Raw genomic sequence first — 20,514 nt, 5'->3', positions numbered from 1 at the left:
TCTACTAGAAAACATCCACATGTTGTTTTCACCTAAGTGCTTGCAAATGACGTTATCCAATGGTTGAATCGTTCTAGCCGGAAACTTCCTTCGCTAGTGACAAAAACAGTAAAATGTATATATCAGCAAAATTTGTACTACTTGTATACCCACTCAACGTCTCAACCAATGAACTTTCAGAGATTCTCATGAGGGAGGTGCCATCTAATCGTAATCAAACGTATGCATAAATAAAGGTAATCATACATCAAGGTGAAAAAAAATGTATACAAATGTGTCATCGTGAGACCTGAAAATGTAAAAAAAAAAAGGAAAAGAAATAATCTCTGAACCTCTACGTAGTCTACAGAAGCAGTAACAAAAAATGGAAGATACACAGCTAGCAGAAGACAAATACACACACACATCGCAGCAAAACTACACACCCGTAGGCCGTAGCGCAAGGCACACGTCGATCAGATGCTGATCAAACTACGCGCGCCCGTTGCCGTTGGTGGCGCCGTACGGCGACGACGACTTGTCGCTCTTCTTCCGCCGGAGGACGATGACCCAGGTGATGGCCTCGAGCAGGAGCGCGACGCCGGCGAGCGTGGCGAGGATGGCAATGTAGCTCCTCTTCCAGCCGCTGGCCGGCTTGAGGATGTCGAGGCCCTTGAAGATGTTGACGGCGGCGAGGACGATGGCGGAGTAGCCGACGGAGTGGTGGTAGATGTTCCAGTAGAACCTGTACTTGTTCTTCTTGTCGGGCCTCAGCAGCAGCGCGAACACCTGGAGCGTGGCGAGGCAGAAGATGGCGATGCCGATGTTGCGGTGGGCGCTGTAGGTGATGCCCTTGGACTCGCTGCCGAGCTTGAGGCCGAGGGCCCAGCCGGCGACGCCGAGGATGTAGCCGGAGAGCTGGCAGGTGATGTGGAGGTAGAACCATGCCGGGTCGGCGGCCTCGAACACGCGGAGGTAGCGCGCGATCATGGCGCCCATCGGGATCAGGATGCCCCAGCTCACCGCGTTCAGGATGCCATGGATCTGTACGTACGACCATGCGTTGATTAGTTTGGTGCAGATTAAGGATAATCTCGAATCAAATTAAACCAAACAAGTAGTTGTTTCGTGATCAACTATGAAAAAGAAAATTGTGTGTACTGGTTGAGCAACTTGAGCAACTGCATGTCACAAAAGTTGGGACAGTTGCAGGCTTGGTTGCTTCTCGGAGTTGAATTTTGACCCTTCATTTTTTTTTTCTAGAAACAGATGAGCAGAAGGGATAACGTCTCCTAATCCCATCTCTATCCGGTTGTTGAACTAACCACATCGTGTTATTAAAAGTTAGCCGCCAAAATTGCCTATCTATTTGGTTAGGTTATGTATATCATCATGTCAATTGATCAATCCAACAGGATTAATTCTCAATCCTCCAGTCATCCTCAACTCAACTGGAATGGAATATCTGATCAAAACAATTCGGCGATCCTAAAATGAAAATCTTTAAAAGGATGACACCGATGACTGACCTCTAGTTGATTACCTATCGTTAGTTGGTGACATGCCTAACGTCTAAAATAAACTCGAGAAGCAACATCCTCTAATTGAAAAAGTTCACTGAATCGATCAACAAGGAGGAGGAGAAGAACTTACGTTACGGCGGTGCAGCCTGGAGTTGGAGGCGGTACCGGTGCTCTGGCCGGAGCTGAAGTCGAGCCTCAGCATGCTCTGCACGTTGGGGCCGGACGTCGCGTGCTGGCCGACGTTCCCGGTGCTCCCTGGCCCGGCCTGCCACACGGTGTTCTGCGTCGTGGAGTTGTTGGGCAGCGCGATGGTGGCGAAGATGGTGTACACGCCGTTGGTGTAGTCGGCGGTGGGCGGGGACAGCACGTCGAAGCTGAGGCTGCCGTTGGTCAGGCTCGGGCTGGTGTTCTCCAGCACGGTCATGAGGACGGACACGGAGCCGCTGCCGTCCTGCGAGGCGATGAACACGCTGCTGCCGGGCATGGTGGTGCCGCGGGTGTTGATCCCCCAGGCGACCCAGCCGCTGCTCTGCTGCGGGGCGCGGAACGCGACGTCCGCCGTGCCGTTCTCGGCGTGGTGCGTCCAGTGCAGGCTGGCGCCGAGCACCGGCAGCGGGTTGCACTTCAGGAACGTCTGCCCGTTCTGGAACGTCGCGGACAGGCACTGCTGCTGCCCCGCCGCGCTCGCCGCGAGCTGCAGCAGCAGCACGCCGGCGAGGAGTTGCCACGCCATGGTAGAAAAGTCCTTTGGGCTTTTGGTTTGCTTCTCCCCGTGAGCTCTCTCAGCCTCTGGACTCGAGGTGCAATGTGCAGTAGGAGAGGCGTGAAGCTGCTGCTGCTGGTGAGAGGATTTGGGAAAGGGAGAGGCTTATATGCAAGCTCCTCGCGCGGTTGTTGGGGGAGTAGGCGTGTGGCTCGAAGCTTCACAGTTGATAACTTGACATGGTCATCAGCACTATACATGTCATGTTGGGAGTTAGCAGCCTTCAACTAGTACCTTATTAGGTGCCTGAATAATCGAGGTGGTATAATTCATTCAGACATGTGCCCGTTAAAACTTCTAGGGAAACTTAAATTATGGCCTTTACATTAAAAAAACTAAAATTATTTTCTTAAAAAAACTTAAATTATGGTTCAGACTCTACAAGAAACGTCCAGAAGTCTTTCGACTAGCTTCACAAGGTGGTGGGCTAGACAACCTGGGTTCGAAAGCTCTTTTAATTATTTGATATTAGATCATTCTCTAATATTCACGTCTTTTTTATGGTTCAGTCTGTACACCGGACCGTATGCCGTGAAGTGCAGGCATTATTTTTGTTTAGATTATGCATAGGAGGCATATTCTGAAGGTTCTTGTTTATTTCAACGGATTGAAGTCACCTACTACGTTCTCCTATTTGTTTCAGTAAAAAGATTGTTTCAGCGAATGGACATTGCAGAGTATGCCTATGCCATTAAACTGTCACAATTGTTTTACAATTGGCACTATCTCCAGATCGGCTGCACGTAGTCATACTCATACGCCTCAATGCCTGCACCACAACGGCAGAGGTCGGATGGATGCAGACCTTTTCCACGTTTAGTGGGTTGCCTGGAGGAGAGTAGTTGAAGCTGGCGAGGCAGAAACCAATAGAAAAACTGCAAGAGGATTAGGTGAAAGAGCAAGTTCAGGACTGTACCCCCCCGTGTTTCTGCTCGGACAGCTCGGTCAAACCGTTTGCTTCTGCTACCTTTCGTCCTCGTCCCGCCATCCTTTTCTTTTGCCTCAGGCAATTGCGCATGTGTTCTTTTCAATTTTCTGATGTTAGCATGCCCTTGACAGACTGACAGTTCGTTTTTTAATATATATATCTAAAGCTGGCACTGTACTAAATATAAGCTCCTAAAAATCTCAACCTTTGTAATTTCTTTACACAATGATGCTGAATTTCATATCGATGCGATGTCATAAACGCATAGGAGTAGATTAGCCTGTAAGCAGAGGATTAGCAGATTTTTTCCCCACGTGCATCCGACAGGCCGGCTAGCGTCGTCGACAGAGTCGTCTCCCGGATCTACGTAGAATGAACACACGGGATGAGTTGTTGGAGGCTGCAATATTTCTTGGTCTTGCGGCAGGCTGAAGTGCTGAAGGCGCGTGCCATATGGACGCCAAACACGCGTTTCTCTGAAAACGCATGACCGGGCCTTATTTACAACCTGATCAGACTCCAGGATTATCGACATGTTCGTCACGTAGACTAGTCTTTACTCTTTGCCTTCCGTTTTTGTGTCCAGTTTTCCAATGCAATCTGGTGCGATGTCTGTACGTATCTGATATTTCTACGAATATCTGTTGGCTTCTGCAGCTACTTTGACACCGTGTACTGACAGTATAAGCAGACGACCGTACGCAAGTAGGAGCTGAACTGTTTGTGGCTTTGCTTTGGTTCTGTGACGAAGCAAAGTGACTTGGTCGTTCATTTCAGCTCTAGCTTTTACTAGTTTACTCCGTGAACGCTCCCGTTTTAGCTGTTATTGGCATAGTTGGCTACTGGCAAGATGAACGCTCCCGTGTATGTATACAGATGAATTTGACTATCAAGAATGGACCAAAAGGATTCAGAGTTAGGTTCACAATTCTGACGAAAACCAGTCGAATTCCGTGAAATTTTAGGTTTCGAAAGTACAAGCTGTCTGAGATTTCGATGAGTTTCATCCAAATTCAAATTTAAATTGATAAAAAAGAAAAAAAAATAAAATCTTATAAATAGTATGATATTCATATAACTTATTGGGATAGAAATTTTCGGAAAAATTGATGTACTCCTTGTATTTACTGAAATTTACCGTAGTAAAGAAAAGAATAACGAACTTAAAAAAAGAAAAAAAATAGTTCACCTCGAAATTTAAATGATTTTGCTCGGAATTTCGCTAAAGACGACCTGTTTTCGCGAGCTTATCGGTAAACTTAGGGAATTTATATTCAAATTTTGGTTTATGAAATTTGTTCGGAATCTGCCGGCTTTTCACCGGATTTCGCGAAAACCGTCATTCCGGCAAAGCCCGAAACGGAAGGCCTATCTCGAAATAGTAGACGAGTATACTGCATTGAATATTTGAATTTTGAAGGGCCAGAGAACTAGCAACCGCGGCGAGGACAAACCTGAAGACTTCTAGACGCTAGTCGCTTTCATTTCTACTGGATTAATTAAATATAAAATCCATGCAGTTGGTCAGGATTGCGATTGCACATACTCATACCGAACCGATGTCCCAACCGAACTTCTCACATTGAAATCTCTATGCGAAAACGAGATGAACAATCATAGCACCTCACAAACAGGCAGTACCGCAGTACATTTGTACTACTCAAAAGGAAGTACACGATGTACTACTTCAGGTTCATGATGTACAACGTAGTGTGTCAAGTTGGGGTTTCTGGTTCTTTTCTGCCACGATAGAGCTGTCCTTATGCATTGCCTTCCTTATGTTAGAGATCAGTCTCTTTCTGCTGTTTGGTAATATTAGCTAGAAGAAAACGAATACAGATATTGCTTCCAAGATCGAGAAAGAAAAGTAAACGGGTAAATCTCCTCGCTGAGTCGTCTCCTATTTTGGAGATAACTGAATATCGAATAACGCAATCGATGCGATCGCTTACTATTGGAAGAATTTCTGACGACATGTTCAACACTGGACAAAAGCTGGAATATGACCAAAGGAACAAAAATGATGGTTGCTAGCATTTCCATCAAAGAGGAGCTTTATATTATCACTGAAAATTCAGAACCTGGAAAAGTACAATTCATGGGGAAAAAAGTTGGAGAAAAGGCGCTGAAATGGGCAGTAATATCCAAAGTTACCTATCAAATACTTTTCTTTGCATATACTCCCTCCGTCCTAAAAAAAGACAAACCCTAATTTCCGTGTCTAACGTTTGACCGTCCGTCTTATTTGAAAAAATTATGAAAAAAAATTAAAAAGATAAGTTACGCATAAAGTATTAATTATGTTTTATCATCTAACAATAATAAAAATACTAATTATAAAAAAATCTCATATAAGACGGACAGTCAAATGTTGGTACGGAAATCTAGAGTTTGACTTTTTTTAGATGGAGGAAGTATAGTAGAACTTTTAATAAGCAGTAGTGCAGTACTACTACTGTCCTTGGAGAGTTCGTGTTTCTTGTCCTTTTGCTTTATCAAGGTTCATATTAACCGTAGGTATGTTTAGCTCAAATGTTGATATGTTTCGTCAACTTACTTCAGCAATCATTTTGAGAACATCCTGCTATTTGGAGTTAGAGGTTCACTTGTGCTTGTACTAAAATATCTTAACTTGCTCAGATTGTTGAGGTTGTAGGTTTTCCGTTTTTCGGTTGTATGTTTTTCTCTTTGTTGAGTTATGAGTGTAAGGTGGTGTTTGGATCGAGAGACTTAACTTTAGTCTCTGTATTTAGACACTAATTTAAAATATTAAATATAGACTACCTACAAAACTAATTATATAAATGAAAGCTAATTTGCGAGACAAATTTTTTAAGTCTAATTAATCCATAAGTAGAGAATGTTTACTGTAGCATCAGATAGGCTAATCATGTATTAATTAGGCTCAATAGATTTATCTCGCGAATTAGTCCAAGATTATATATGGGTTTTATTAATAGTCTACGTTTAATATTTATAATTATTATCCAAACATATGATGTGATAGGGACTTAAAAGTTTTAGTTCCATCTAAACATGGTCTAAGTGCTCTTGTATTCTGTTGGCTGTGTATATCCCTCGTGGATATAGAGGCCGGATTAATAAAAATGGGGCCGCCTACGGCTCGGGCGCCCGACGATTTGTAGAAAAATCTCAGCGCCCGATTTACGTGCAAAAACTACTTTAAACCGATTTTTCTCTTAAATTACTTATCCAAATCATGATTCGATTGCACCATTAAATTCGTTGCAATTAAATCTTGAAAACAAGACCCACATGGATATATTCCGACGACAATTTTTTTAGCTTATTATTGAATTATTTTTAAATATTGCACGATGTTCCACCAGGTATATCGGAATTGTTTCACTAAGTAGATCAAAAATGTTTCACTCGTTTAAATTGGGTGTTGTTTCACCTTATGTAGAAACAACGTTTTAGCAAATAGTGAAAGATTGTTTCAGTTCACTGCAACATTTGATCCATACATAGTGAACTATTATAAATGCACTAGGTAAAATATTTTTTTGATGGAATAAAAAATAAAACGAATTCCCTTAATAGGGGGTTTCCAAAATATGTGGGTTTTTTTTTTGCAATGGAATATTTCAGTTTACTGCAACATTAGATCTATACATAGTGAAACATTGTGAGTACACTAGGTAAAACATTTTTTGTGGAACAGAAAATAAACCAAATTCCCTTAATAGAGGGTTTTAAAAATATGTGGTTGATTTGTTACAGGTGGGGACAGGTATTGTGGTGGGGCCAGCGATATCAGCGTGCGCGCGGGGGCGGGGGCGGGGGCGGGGTGAGCGACCGATTTTTCCTCCCCCCGCCCGGTCGCCCGACAGCCATCATTATCCAATAAAAATCCAATTGTCTAAAAAAACAGACCAATCCCTAACAAGTGTAGTCGATGACATCAATCTTTCAAACCGGAAAAGTTGGCGCGCGCGCTTTTTCCTAAGAGTTAACGTACCTAACTGAGTTAGTTTAGGATAATGACGGTAATTAAGAAAAGATTTTTTTCCATAACAGATTGAAAAAAAATTATATGTGAAACTTTCAACTCAAATTTTGAAAATTTTGTACTCAAAATTTAATTTTGTAAGACAAATTTTGAAAACTTTCAACTCAGATTTAAAAACTTTCGACTCAGATTTGAAAACTTTCGACTTGAAATTTGAAAACTTACAACTCTAGATTTGAAACTTTCTTCAGATTGGAAAACTTTCAAGTTAAGATTTGAAAACTTTCGACTCAAATATTTCGAAAACATGTGTGCTAACGATTAAAAATATTGGAAAAAAACATGAAAAAAAGGAAAATTCTTGAGTGGAGGGGGAGCGAAAAAAAAAGAAGAAGCAAAAAGATGGGAAAAAAGAAAAAGAAAAAAATGGCAAAAAAAAGAGAGAAAGAAAACGACAAAACGAGTGAGGAGCGCCGACTGGCGTGCGGCAGTTCCGTTTCTGGCACATGCGCGTCAAATAACAACTCCGCTTTCGAACATCCTTAAAAGTGGATATGGATATGAAAGGAATGACTTCCATATCAATGGTATTAAGGAGGACCGGAGGAATTGAGTCTCGAATCCAGATTAACTAGACCTCTAACCCACTAACTAGCCTACTAACTTATGATACTAGCTAGTAAGATATTGGATCCTTCTCAATCTTGTCACAACAAAAATATAATGCAAGAAGGAGATGCACTTTTATTGGAGTGGTAAGGAGTGTGGTTTCATTCTCAAGGTTTCGTGTTCAATTCTTAATACACTCACATTTTCTTCCAATTATTTGATAACCAAAACCCTCCTTATTTGTCCTAATCCTTTTTTTATAATACAAGTAGAAGTGGTTCGTATCAGCACTAATAATTTTCTTTACGTGCAAATGGTAGTTCACATCTTTCAGACTATTATCCATTTCGGTCTTTGTGTTCAGTCTTACTAAGCGACCGCGGATAAACGAAGGTGCGAAGTAGGAACGCAAAATATTAATTTACAAAATACATAATGATAGTTATCACGAACTGGTCGTTGAATTTTGACTTAGTACATGCTGATCAAATTAGGAACATGTGGTACAAAGGCTGATTAATCCAAATACCGAATACTCAAATACTAGAACAATAGAAAATGCTCAACATTTCTGTGACAAAAAGAAAAAAATACTGTATCTTACGTGAAAGTTGGTGTAGCAGATATATTGACCGGTAGTTAGGTCTCCAACAAGTAGCTCGTTGGTCCATAACTGCTATATATGCTGAATGATCCAAGTTCTTGTAGTACGTAGTTCTTTCCCTCAGATATTAAAAATTCTAATACTCCACAATCTTGTACTAGTTTTATGCGTTAAATTAATTGCCGCGACCGAACTTTTGAATGATGAGAATCATAGGACAGCACGCATTCGTTGCTTCCAGGCTCTAGCCGCCCTGATGCTGGGTCCTGTCCATTATTAATCTTGTGAAACTCTGAACAAACATGTCGAGTGTTGCTTTCGGTTCAGACATGGAAAATTATTTTGTCAACTGGTGTGTGCGTATTCCTCTTCTGTTGTTTGATTGTAGTAGCTGCCCTCGACAGCTTCCGTTCGCTTCGTCCTGGTTAGTATCGTAATTATAAAGAGTTGGTTCACCTGCTCTAATCGAATTAGCTCAGCTAAGCTATAGAGCTGTGCACATTCAGATCCTAGAAACACCGGACAGGTTCCACTGCCGTCTGCCGGGCCGCACTTTTCATTTGGATGACAGGTGACCGTGCACACTTTGATCAACGCCTTTCAAGTTTCAACACCTGACACCTTGCAACATGTCCCTGGCCAGGTATTTTGTCCACGATGACTGCATTTGATTTAACACTTCCCTAGATGATTTCCTGCCACACGTCATGCAAAGACATGCTTGGCGATGTTGCAGTCCGTTGATCTGGCTGTAGCAGTTACTATCTCCGTCCCAAAATAAGTGCAACCATAAGTTTTCGCGTCCAATTTTGATCGTTTGTCTTATTCGAAATTTTTTTATAATTAGCATTTTTGTTGATATAAGATGATAAAACATAAATAGTACTTTACTCATGACTTATGTTTTTAATTTTTTTAAAAAGAAAATTTAAATAAGATGAATGGTTAAAGTTAGGCGCAGAACTTATTTTGGAACAGAGGGAGTACAAGAGGTCAGATCGAAACGTGCCAGGGAGTAACATCCGTACACGCCGTAGCAACTGAAGTCGCTCTCTGCCCCTTGGCGGATGAACAGATCTGGTCGAATGAGGAACAGCCTGCATATCGGATATCGCGCGGCGGATCTAGATGACACACACGAAGTCGTTTGCCTTGGGATGGAAGAGCATCTCTAACAGTGCGGCTATTTTTGACTCTCCAAATATCTAATTGACCAGTCTAACAAAAATTTAGAGAGTGAAATTTATCTTCTATTTCAACAGACTCTTTACATCCCACTCTCTATTAACCAATGGACCCCACCTGTTATTCTTCTCTTTCTTCTTCCTCCCCCTTTCTCCCATCCTCTGCTCGTTCTTCTGCAGAGCTCGTGCCAGCGGCGGCGGGCGACGGCGTGGCCGCGGCCGGCGGCGGGGCTCGCGGACGACGGCGGAGGTCGCGGTCAGCGACGACACGGATGGCGGCGACGGTCATGGCGGGTGATGGCGTGGACTACGGTAGCTTAGGCCGTGGCCGGCGATGGCGCGGACGTCGGCGGAGGCCGCGGACGACCGTGCGGTCGCGTGCAACAATGAGAGAGAATAGCCGGATGTTAATGTGCGTGGGGCCCACAGTTGGCCAGTCATTTTGGCTGGCCAAATTTGGCTAGTGGAGGTGGAGGGAGGGTTTTGGCCAGTCAGATGGCTTAGCTATCTGGTTGGAGAGGCTGTTAAAGGATGTTTTTTCACTAGAATGGCTAAAATTTGGCTTGGAGAGTTATTTAGAGAGGCTGTTGGAGATGCTCTAAGACAGGTACCTCTGAATTGATTCTCTGATTCACACCTATCGTCCTTGATCCGGAAACGAAATGATGCCATTGATCACACGGATAAGCAACGGCGTTGGCGCTGTCAATGTGATAGTGTGATTATGTCAAAAGGGTTAATTACTCCTAGGAGTAGTTAGCACTATGCACCAAGCAGGCGGCGCGAGCCAGAGTGGCCATTCCGTAAGTGAGGGTGTTTTTTTTTTTTGCTGACCTGGCTTGTTGGCCTAGTCTGACGTGGCTCATTGAATCAGGGAATCAGTGTGGACTTATTCCTTCGCGTTGAGGCTGTAGGCCCACGAAAACCTGAACAAACAGGATCGCTACCATAGCGGGCCCCATATGGACCGTCCATGCTAGGGCCTGAAGTTTACTAGGCCTGTTCCTTCATTCCAGAGCCCAGATAATACGGCCCACCACATACTCCCCCACGCAGCCTGAAGCCCTGAATCAGATGCACGCCGGCAGCGGAGGGGTTAAACGGTCAAGTACGAGGACAACACCGGCGCGATGGATGAAGACGCCGCCACCGAAGTGGATGTTGAACAATCCAAAGGTGTTAAATCCTTGCCAAATTCAATCAAGCCATTTCTCCGATTGTGCTCGCCGTGTACAAAGAGAAACTGTTCCATTCCAGAATTCAGGTTTACAGTGAAAACAAGACACACTGCCACTGAGCCACTGACATATCTTATGTGATTACAGCATCTGAAAATTACGCAATCACGGCATCCTGGAGTTGGAGGCTCCGGCGCTCTTCCCGGACAAGAAATCAAGCCTCTGCATGCTCCGCAAGTTCTGCCCCGACGTCGGGTGCGACGCAATCGCCCCGGTGCTGCCCGGCCCGGCCTGCCACACCGTGTTCTGCGTCGTGGAGTTCATCGGCAGCGCCACCGTCACGTAGATCGTGTACGCGCCGCCGCCGCCATACTCCGATAATTACTTCGCATCTGATCTTTTTTGCAGGCTTCATGAAGTGCGCGCTGTAATTGTCGGATAATTTAACATGATCAACTAGGTTGCCTTGTAATTGTCGGATAATTTGTTTCTACTGCCGTGTCTTACATTTCATTTCGGAGGCAGACGTCGATTGCTACGTAATTACGGACTTGTTCCAACATTCCCTGAAAAACCACAAGGAGCGGTGACTTCGTCCCGACCATCGACCACGGACACGTATTAATTTCTCCTTAGAAAAGTGCGCGTTGACCTAACTCCAGATGGTAATATATGTTCCCCTATTGTCACACTTGATTTTTATGCAGTGTATGTGTCGGTGTCAATATGTCATGGGCTCATGGCAGGCATGTCATTGGCAAGGCTGCGAACATTTACGTTACACACCCATAATCGCATTGGAAATTTGGAATTACTTATCCGGATGCATTGATATTACAAATTATCACGGGTTAATCCTACATATTCGGTTCGAACCAAAAAGCGTTCACGGAATCATGGGTTCTATGTAACCATGGAACGCTGGACAGTACTGACGTTTTTCTATCGAGTAGCATACAGCAACCGTAGCAACACCATCAGCTTCAATGAATCTTGGGAATTATATCCTGTTACCGCGAAAGCATCTCCTCTGTCCATGAACAGAGCACAGCGTCAGCCAATCCTTCTTCCAGCTCCGACCACGCCATCCGCGACCTGATCAAGACTGAAGATGCGCATAGGCCCCTCGACGAGTTCGGTGAAAATGGCGACGAGCTGGCCTGTCCACTCCACTGTTCTATGTCCGTCTCATCGCAAGAACACTTGATGTCATCTTGCTCGGGTTGAACACCCCGTATCGGCTAAAAACAGAATCGTGCGTAGTTGGAGCTCCACCGATCGTCTGTCTACACGTTACAAACCTTTTACCATCGAACAAAGTAGCAAGATTCTTCCTCCATTTCACAATGTAAGTCATTCTAACATTTCTCACATTTATATATGTCTAGATTCATTAACAGCAATATAAATGTGAGAAATGCTAGAATGACTTACATTGTGAAATGGAGCGAGTATCTGCCAAAACTTGCTAGTAATTCCTCAACACATTGCACTTTTATTTAGTATAAAAACCGATAGCAAACAACATCAGAAACATATGCTGTATGGTATGGCAATGATAATAATAATGCTTATTCCTAAGCCTACTACGCATCAAGACGTGAAGTCGTGCTTCTTGGTGCTCCTCAGGTTCGCCCCCGTCGTCGGGTGCATCGCTATGGCCCCTCCCCTGACCGGCCCGGCCTGCCACACCATGTTCTGCGTCGTCGAGTTCCCCGGCAGCGCCACCGTCGCGTAGATGGTGTACGCGCCGGCCGAGTACTCGGCGGCGGGCGGCGCCGGCACGTCGAACCTGAGGGTCCCGTTCCTCAGGCTGGGGCTGAAGCTCTCCAGCACCGTCGTGACGACGGACACGCCGCCGGCGCCGGCGCCGGTGGCGTTGATCTGCGAGGCGATGAACACGCTGCTGCCGACCATGCCGGCGCCCTGGGTGTTGATGCCCCACGCCACCCACCCGCCGCTGCTACTCTGCGGCGCGCGGAACGCGACGTCCGCGGTGCCGTTCGCCGGGTGGTACGTCCAGTGCAGGCTGGCGCCGAGCACCGGCAGGGTGTCGCACCGCCGGTACGTCCGGCCCGCCTGGAACGTCGCGTTCGCGCAGTCCGGCTGCGCCGCCGCCGCGTACAGTAGCACGGCCGCCGCGAGGAGCCACGCCGAGCGTCCTAGCCGCGCCATGGTGGTGGACGAGTAGCTAGCACGCGGTAGGGAGGCGAAGGCGCGAAGGAGTGAGGCTGGCGAGAGGGGCGAGGCGGAGTATTTGTACCGGCGAGGTGAAGCTCAGCTGTTGCCTGTTGGGTTCGGAGGTTGGAAACCCGCGCGTGTGGGGTGCAAGATTCAGGTTTTGGAGTTGAATTCCGCGAAGAAATTCAGAACAGTAAACCGAACTGGTCGCACCTTTTACATTTCGAAGACGAGCTTTGCAGAGATCAGCATCGGTGCACCGTGCACCCCGCGGCCTAAAGCTCTGTATTTTCGCAGCTAACTGGTCTCGGCGTTTGACATTCGCTCGGTGATGCGTTCTGCTGCTGCCATCCATCCAGTGAGATCCACGATCTGTGTGTCACATGATGTCTACACGTGCGTCGATTTCGTGGGTAGCGGTCTGCGCCAACAACCCTGATGAAGGCGTGACGCGTGCCTGCACGGCCGTACACGCCGTAGCATGCCGCCCGTCGAACTGCGGTCAGTCGCGTCGCATTCATTCATCCTCTTCTCTTTTTTCACAGGCCGCGTGATTTTTTTTTCCCAAAAAGCAAACCACATGTTTTTCAACCGCGGGTGTCACGGTGTGTGCCGACTTGCCGTGATGAGGAGGCTGCCGTCACAGGCCGTCGCCTTCGGTAGTTTTTAATACTTGTTTTTATTCACACAAAGTCAATACACACAGGGGATTGGGGATGCAATCCAGAGCTCATCCTGACGTGAAACGAGTTTTCTCGCCTCGGTCTGAAGCTGAGTGGCGGAGGTCGCCTTGTTTGCCGGACAAGTACATTGAAAGCGTCGTCCAAGCTTGATCAGCGGCAAATGGCTTATGGTTGGAGTCTTGAAGATGGAAGAGTTGGCCAAGTTACTAAGATAGAGGAGGTGACACCTGAAACCTGGTTGGAGTGAACTTTGTTTGGCTACTAAGGTGCAAGCAGGATATACTATACCAGTACACCAGAAATAACTGATAACATTGCTTCCAGTGATAAATATGAAGAATACCATTGCTTTCAGTGATAACTGATAACGTTCAGCATCCCAGATATGGATAGCAAGATGGAAAGATTACAGAACAGGTGCCACAGAGACGAATTTTTCTTAAATTTTATCTGCCAAACCAATGAAATCTAGTTAAGCCAGCGCTTGCCACAGTGCAGCAAGAAAAACCTGGCGTCATACAGAAAGCAAATCTAGATATGAGACATGTCCCAAAACAAAATTCACTAAGCTATAGCTTTCTTGAGCATCTCCTTCTCCCTATGCTGAAGAGTCTAGTGCTTCGGCTTTAGTACTAAGGGCTGGCAGCATGAAGATAAAGCATCTGATGCATCAAGAAGTGGTGGCAGAGTGAATGGTGGGAGAACGCCACCATTCTGGTGTGAAACGGTCAAAGCACTCCCACCAAGTGTCTGTGCCATTGCAGCCTGCTGTTTGTTGAGCCCCTCCATGATGCATGAGAATGCTGCAAAGGTTGCACAGCTTTGGAGCAAGGCTTGTGGTGTTCCTGGTTTAATATATATAGAAAGATGTATGTAAGCAATTTCACAGTAGTCCAATAATCCTTCGTTATACATATAAAAAAAGAGTAGTCCAATAATGAGCAGACAACAGTGGTTGGTATCGATAATAGATTCTAATTATGAAAGAAATTCAGCAAAGGTCCATGTTTCAAGTATCCTTTAAATGCTAACATCTGCGTTCCACCTAATCTTATTCAAAGGCCAGCCCAACATATGTGCTAGCTAAAGTGTTCCTTGTACACTTCAATACTATACTGAAATGTAACATGAGCACGAATGCCATGACATAACAGATGTGACAGTAAATCAACAGAGCTGTGCAGTTTTCACAACCTTTGATGCATTATGCTTATTAATGTGTTTACCAACCATATCACCAGGTTAACCATTAGCATACGATCTTTCTGGGTGGTGCCTAACTGCCTATCATGCATGATGCATAAGCACAACTAAAAACTGAGGAATCGCATGGTATTGGTATGCTAAAACAGAATGGCACTAAAAGTAGGGTGAACCGTCCCACATAAAGTGTGCCATGTAATGCATGAACAAATGATTTTAACTGGACTGAGAAAGCTGTACAGTAATGATCAATTGATCAGTTCGATTGCCTGCATGACTTCATACCAATGAAATTAAAGCAGCATGTGCCCTTAGCTGTCAAACCCATGAATGATGTGTCTCTTATCATAAAATGGACAAGGACACAAGGCTATCATAATTTTGAAATTTCACACTCATATATTAGGGCCTAGTTGAAGGAATTCTACAGCAATTAGTTCCAGTCTTGTATTTTTAGACAAACTCCATGCCAAAATCATGTCATGACCAGAAGCACACCAGAAATAAATCTAGCGATCAATGGAACAGGCACATGGTTTGCTGACTACAAGCAGCGGTACTAACCACAATGATCATGAAAATTCATTATAATGTAGAATCCATGCATTGCAGTTCACTGCTGAAATGACCCTTTTGTATGAAACCCAGTAAGCAAAAATATCATAAAATTGAGAATGGCATCCAGTATCAAAGTATCATGCAGCACCACATTCTCCCATATAACAGTATACCAAAAATAAAACATGTGTATTGAATGCAAACATACCTGGAAAGCTCAAAGCAAGGCCAGTGCAACAACCAGCTATCCCAGCATTAACAACTGCCAATGGAGCATGACAATTAATGATATGTATTCAGCAACCAAGATGTTCCATCTAAAAAACTACCAAGATGTTAACAAAAAACAGGGAACTAAAACAATGCGCATACTGTCATCTTTGCCGCGCAGCCTTCTCAACAAGCACACAACCAGACTCTGGACGCCAGAGAGAACTGCAAAAGTCTAATCCAACAAATTTCTGTTATGAGCAAGGTGTCTGGAAGATTTCCACGCAAAGGAACTGCATTAACATTATCAATAGCTAACCTTGGCAGAAGACCCTGCGGTGCTGAATGAGCCCTTAAATCCCTTCTTAGTGAACAAACCTTGTCCTGGATAAAGAATCCAGTTAAAACCACAATGATTTTACACGAGGAAAAAAACCTAGGTGCAACAGATGACCTGAACTAATCCATATTGATGGCACTTAACAAAAAGACTAATCGCATCTTCATTAACCTAAACATCCAAATTTAGGCCAAGGAATAAAAAAATCCGCACAAGATGTGCTATTATCAAACGCATTCTAGATGTATTACGAATTCTTACAACCATACACTAAGGATAGGTGTGAAGTGAGCTACGTTTGCACGATATGGGAAAGAAGGGTAGAAGACTGTAAAGTCCATATCCCTCTGTGCCCTAGGAACCAAAAATCAAAAACTAGAAAAAATAATTCGCGATTACCACAATAGAAACAGCGAGAGCAGCGACTGAAACACACGAACGCATAGAGGGACACCGATAAATCGGGGATAATAATACCATATCCGACGATAGATCCGATGAAGGCGCCACCGGCGAAGTCTCCGGCGGAGCGGATGAAGCATACGGCGGGCGCGGCGGCGAGGGGAGGCGGAGACGCGCCCCCGTCGTTGGGGCTGGTTCCCTCGGCGGCGCCGCCGCCGCCGAGCTCGTCGCCGTCCGACTCGCTCCCGCGTTTCGCCGCCATCGCTGCTCACAACACAACCCCCCCCTCTTTCTCTTGCTTTTGCCTCGTTATCGTCTTGCGTTTTGTTTGCGCAGCCCAGGCGTCCCCGTGTTTATACGCGAGCTACAGCTCAGGACAGGGTTTCGGACACTGTCAAGTGGGTCCCACCTGTCAGAACCATCTGGTGGGCCGGGCCAGATATACGAGCCCAACCAAGCAGGCGAGTGAATTTTTTTTATTTATACTTTTTTTTATTAAAATATTTACAAAAATAATTTGTTGTTTCGAAAATTTGCAAATCTAATCGCCTGCCGCCCTTTGGGAGGGCGATTTTTAAAAATCGCCCTTCCACAGGGCGGCAAGGGACCTAAATGTAAATTTTCCAGCATAACTTGTTAGCTCTATAATTTTACAATTTAAAATTATATTATATAAAGTCAGATGAAATAAAACTTTATATCAAAATGGTAGAGCTCAAGGAGATCTACAACTTTGTAGTTAATAACTTTTTCATTTAAGATGTTTTAGATATCCAAATATTCGTTACAAAATATAAAACACATTTTAAAAAATCTCAGATCTACATTTCAAACGACATTGGATGGAGATAAACTTTATATAAAGTTGTAGATCTTGATGAGATCTATAACTTTGTAGTTTATCACTTTTCCATTTAAAATCATTTAGAGTATCGAATAAGCATTATTAGTTTTTAAGCAATTAAAACCGGTGGGAAGGGTTTGAACACAAATAAAAATTTTGTATTTAGGTCCCTTGCCGCCCTTTGAGAGGGCGATTTTTAAATATCGCCCTTCTTAAGGGCGGCAGGCAATTAGATTTGTAAATTTTCGAAACAAAAAATTATTTTTGTAAATATTTTAATAAAAAAATGTATAAATAAAAAAAATTCCAGGCGAGTAACAGTTTTGTTGCTATCTGTAGGCATTTCTGGCTTACAAGTTACTACCAGTACAAGTTACAGATCTCGAATCGAATGCACACAAATTTCTGGCTAACTGAAAAGTGTTCTCGTGCCATGCATGATAACGATGTATATGTATACAGTGTGAGCAATGCATCGCCTTCATAAACTTTCTAGAGATTACTGCAACCTGTTCCACACCTTGTGGTTGAAAATCTCTCTTGAAAAACATCACGGGTAGCTCCCTACATATACAACATCACACCATCAAAAGTTCAAACCGTTCAGCATCACGTTGCAGTCGAGAAGCCTACACAAGTTTATTCTAATCCCAAGCAAATTGTTGGGCAGATAATACAGTAGTCAGTTTAGCATGGAACGCAGTTAGTTTCCTGTTTCCCAGTTGAGGAACACCAATAACTGCTTCGGAAATTTAGTCAGATACTCAGATGTCACCAGTTTCCTATGGTCAGAGGAGAAACCAATGGTAGTGCAGTTGCGGGTGCCTCCAGTGTCACCTGAGAGAAAGACAATGTGTTGTAAGTTCTGTTTTTAGATGACTATAGTATTGACTACCGCTACTGCTATCGTTCCAAATTGTTGCCAATTGCAGGTTATAGAAGTGGTTGTCGATGTCTTATAAAGGATCAAGAACTTCTGAAGAAACAAGAGATATAAAGCTCTTCATGTTACTAACACCAAACTGTTGGTTTACTGGCTGAACACTATTTAACAAAGAATTTGTGGAGGAATTGTAACAATAGCAAACACAATACGTTGAATGCTCCTATATGTTTTTGCCAAGGGACTGAGCCACAAATTCATGCGTACCTCCTTAAACACTGAACTATACGAAGCATCCTTGAAGCCCTGAGTTCAAACCAGACAAATACAATATTGAATTAGCCCACATGAGAAAAAGAGAAAAACACAGGGATGTTCAACAGATAAATTCTCACCAATTTTCTGAACAGCTTTAAGGATGCTGTATTTGATTCGTTAATTTTTGCTCTGAAAGTGTGAATTCCATATTTCTCTACTGCAAATGCCATCATGATTAATATTGCTTCTTGACCAAGTCCCTTTCCGCGGCTGTAACAAAAGGTACTGGAAAGAATGAGTAAAATGGCCGAACACCATCAGTCAATCACTTTCTAACTGCAAACACCATTTTCCCCCCTCTGTTTGAAATATAACATAAACAAATAAGAGTTAAACAACTACTTTCACGTGGTTTCTGATTATTGCATTGCAAAAAGTTATATAACAGATTCACATGATATTCTCCTGAAAACAAAACTTGCTAACTTGACATTATCATCCTTGCAGTCGTCAGCAGTTTAAGCCCTCAATAAAGATATTCAGGCATATGGAACTGAATATGATGCCACCATTTGGACAGTCAAAACTTACAAGTAAAAGAGGTATCTGCGCAACTCCCATGAATGAAAAAGGACTAAATGGAGAACATTTATCTATATACCTCTTGTGTTCAGCAATCATAATCTCTATCTCTGCAAGTTGCAAATCATCAGGATCATTCATATAGATGTTTACATCACCAACCATCGCTGCAATTGATATCACAGAGCATTAAAGCAAGCAAGAGTTGGACAACTGTTGGATATCAAACTAAAAGCATTAACACAACTACAGAATTGAAATGACAAGATGTTTTTAGTAGCACAATCCGAAAACCAAATACAATAGGAGTATGTTTTTAGTAGCACAACAATGAGTTCATTGGAGAGCCACCAAAAGGGCAAAATATGCTGAATCAACTCATCAATGATCATACATACGTACTCACATACCAGAACATGGATATCATAAGTTTTATCCCACATGCTTGGCTAACGGATTTAACATGATAGGGGTAATGGGTCTCGGATTCAAACCATCTAGCTTAACAGTAATGTAACAATCTCCTTCTGCTAATCGATCTCAAATTCAAAATAATTCGATATAATACTTGTTTTCCCAATTCAAGACCACAGTCCACGGAATGAAGTCAAACAAGCTAGTAACATATAACTGTGCTACAAAGCAATGTGGCAATAGAGTAGCGAACCTTCAGTGTGTGGATCGCCAACCGCGAACCCTCCCTCGATCAGGTCCTTGTCCAGCACTATGAACGTATGCTCTGCGAAGTGAACAAAACGGAAGAAAAAAGAAACAAGCAAATCAACCGCAACATCTCAACACACCAAATCGAGGCGAAATAGAAGTGGGAGATGGAGCAGCGAGAGCAAGGAGCCGAACTGAGCGGGTCGAGGGTCCAGGAGCGGTGGACGTCGAACTCCTGGTCGAGGGAGAGGGGCTCCGACGCGGTGGCCTCCAGAAGCGCCGGATCCTTCATCCACCCGTGGTACCGCGGCACGTGCTCCCGCAGGTACGGCACCAGCACCGCCCGCTCCCCCACCGCGTACCAGCTGCGCTTGCTGCCCCCTCCGTCCTCTCCGTCGACGGCCGCCGCCGCCGACGACGACGACTCCATCGAAGGGTTTCCAATTGGGCCCCCGTCCACGGTCACGAAACCGTGGGCTGCGGCCTGCGGCGTGAGTCGTGACGAAGTCCTCTCCTTCTGAGGTGCTGTACGCGATTTTGCTGTAAAAGCGGGTATCAATTTGACGTATTCGGATTTAGTAATTCACTTATACAGCTAATGGCGATTATTTCATGCAGATTGGGTGCCATATTTCAGTTGTGAGAATGGAGATCACATGAATGACTGCACAGTACAGTAACAGTAAGCTATTAAGTTTGTTGCTTCATGTGTTTTGGCAATAGGTGTAATTGGCATGGAGATACGGCATGTTTGCTTTAGAAGAGTGTTATAGATAGGTAAACAAACAAACACAGTCAATTAGAAACGAACCAGTTCAGAGAAGATAACAAACCATTATGTGATGTTGGAGAAGAAGACTGGTATTATTATGTATGTGTCTATGGTTTAATTATTCTGCTGGTCAGCTGGAGTATATTTAGTAGGGATAGATCATCTACCATTACATTGACATACTAATACTTGCT

General features: G+C 44.0%; 4 protein-coding genes across 5 annotated transcripts; all 4 read right to left on the bottom strand.

Annotated features, from left to right (window-relative positions):
- Window positions 1–205: 205 nt before the first annotated feature.
- LOC4331929 (cytochrome b561 and DOMON domain-containing protein At3g25290) lies at window positions 206–2,345 on the bottom strand. Its single transcript, XM_015776213.2, has 2 exons — window positions 1,633–2,345; window positions 206–1,023 (listed from the first exon to the last, which is right to left on the bottom strand). Exons 1-2 carry the CDS (start codon window positions 2,233–2,235, stop codon window positions 472–474), a joined length of 1,155 nt encoding a protein of 384 aa, XP_015631699.1. The 5' UTR covers window positions 2,236–2,345; the 3' UTR covers window positions 206–471.
- A 9,868-nt stretch (window positions 2,346–12,213) lies between these two features.
- Window positions 12,214–13,279, bottom strand: LOC4331928 (cytochrome b561 and DOMON domain-containing protein At5g35735). Its single transcript, XM_026023675.2, has 2 exons — window positions 13,136–13,279; window positions 12,214–13,029 (listed from the first exon to the last, which is right to left on the bottom strand). The coding sequence occupies exon 2, from the start codon at window positions 12,914–12,916 to the stop codon at window positions 12,335–12,337; it is 582 nt and encodes a 193-aa protein (XP_025879460.1). The 5' UTR covers window positions 12,917–13,029; window positions 13,136–13,279; the 3' UTR covers window positions 12,214–12,334.
- A 751-nt stretch (window positions 13,280–14,030) lies between these two features.
- LOC4331927 (mitochondrial import inner membrane translocase subunit TIM22-3) lies at window positions 14,031–16,644 on the bottom strand. The gene is made up of 5 exons (XM_015772825.3): window positions 16,394–16,644; window positions 15,896–15,960; window positions 15,739–15,811; window positions 15,575–15,628; window positions 14,031–14,450 (listed from the first exon to the last, which is right to left on the bottom strand). The coding sequence occupies exons 1-5, from the start codon at window positions 16,578–16,580 to the stop codon at window positions 14,218–14,220; spliced, it is 612 nt and encodes a 203-aa protein (XP_015628311.1). The 5' UTR covers window positions 16,581–16,644; the 3' UTR covers window positions 14,031–14,217.
- Window positions 16,645–17,564: 920 nt separating this feature from the next.
- Window positions 17,565–20,036, bottom strand: LOC4331926 (GCN5-related N-acetyltransferase 9). 2 transcript variants are annotated; one of them, XM_015773299.3, is made up of 6 exons: window positions 19,744–20,036; window positions 19,553–19,624; window positions 18,965–19,052; window positions 18,441–18,588; window positions 18,313–18,351; window positions 17,565–17,999 (listed from the first exon to the last, which is right to left on the bottom strand). In XM_015773299.3, exons 1-6 carry the CDS (start codon window positions 19,976–19,978, stop codon window positions 17,934–17,936), a joined length of 648 nt encoding a protein of 215 aa, XP_015628785.1. In that variant the 5' UTR covers window positions 19,979–20,036; the 3' UTR covers window positions 17,565–17,933. The 2 variants fall into 2 exon arrangements, with proteins under 2 accessions (XP_015628785.1, XP_015628786.1); XM_015773300.3 differs by having other exon boundaries at window positions 18,441–18,573.
- Window positions 20,037–20,514: the final 478 nt, after the last annotated feature.

Source organism: Oryza sativa, chromosome 3 (genome assembly GCF_034140825.1).
Source record: "Oryza sativa Japonica Group chromosome 3, ASM3414082v1".
Classification (NCBI taxonomy): domain Eukaryota; kingdom Viridiplantae; phylum Streptophyta; class Magnoliopsida; order Poales; family Poaceae; genus Oryza; species Oryza sativa.
This window is presented reverse-complemented; position numbering and strand designations above follow the sequence as displayed.

Coding starts and splice junctions, on each gene's coding strand:
- LOC4331929 (XM_015776213.2), bottom strand. CDS start 2,235: ATGGCGTGGCAACTCCTCGCCGGCGTGCTGCTGCTGCAGCTCGCGGCG. Junction 1,024..1,632: donor CCAGGCTGCACCGCCGTAAC/GTAAGTTCTTCT, acceptor TCGTACGTACAG/ATCCATGGCATCCTGAACGC.
- LOC4331928 (XM_026023675.2), bottom strand. CDS start 12,916: ATGGCGCGGCTAGGACGCTCGGCGTGGCTCCTCGCGGCGGCCGTGCTA.
- LOC4331927 (XM_015772825.3), bottom strand. CDS start 16,580: ATGGCGGCGAAACGCGGGAGCGAGTCGGACGGCGACGAGCTCGGCGGC. Junction 15,961..16,393: donor CGGATCTATCGTCGGATATG/GTATTATTATCC, acceptor TTCTTTATCCAG/GACAAGGTTTGTTCACTAAG. Junction 15,629..15,738: donor GCTGCGCGGCAAAGATGACA/GTATGCGCATTG, acceptor CTCCATTGGCAG/TTGTTAATGCTGGGATAGCT.
- LOC4331926 (XM_015773299.3), bottom strand. CDS start 19,978: ATGGAGTCGTCGTCGTCGGCGGCGGCGGCCGTCGACGGAGAGGACGGA. Junction 19,053..19,552: donor TGGCGATCCACACACTGAAG/GTTCGCTACTCT, acceptor TATCAATTGCAG/CGATGGTTGGTGATGTAAAC. Junction 18,000..18,312: donor ATAGTTCAGTGTTTAAGGAG/GTACGCATGAAT, acceptor TCTTTCTCTCAG/GTGACACTGGAGGCACCCGC.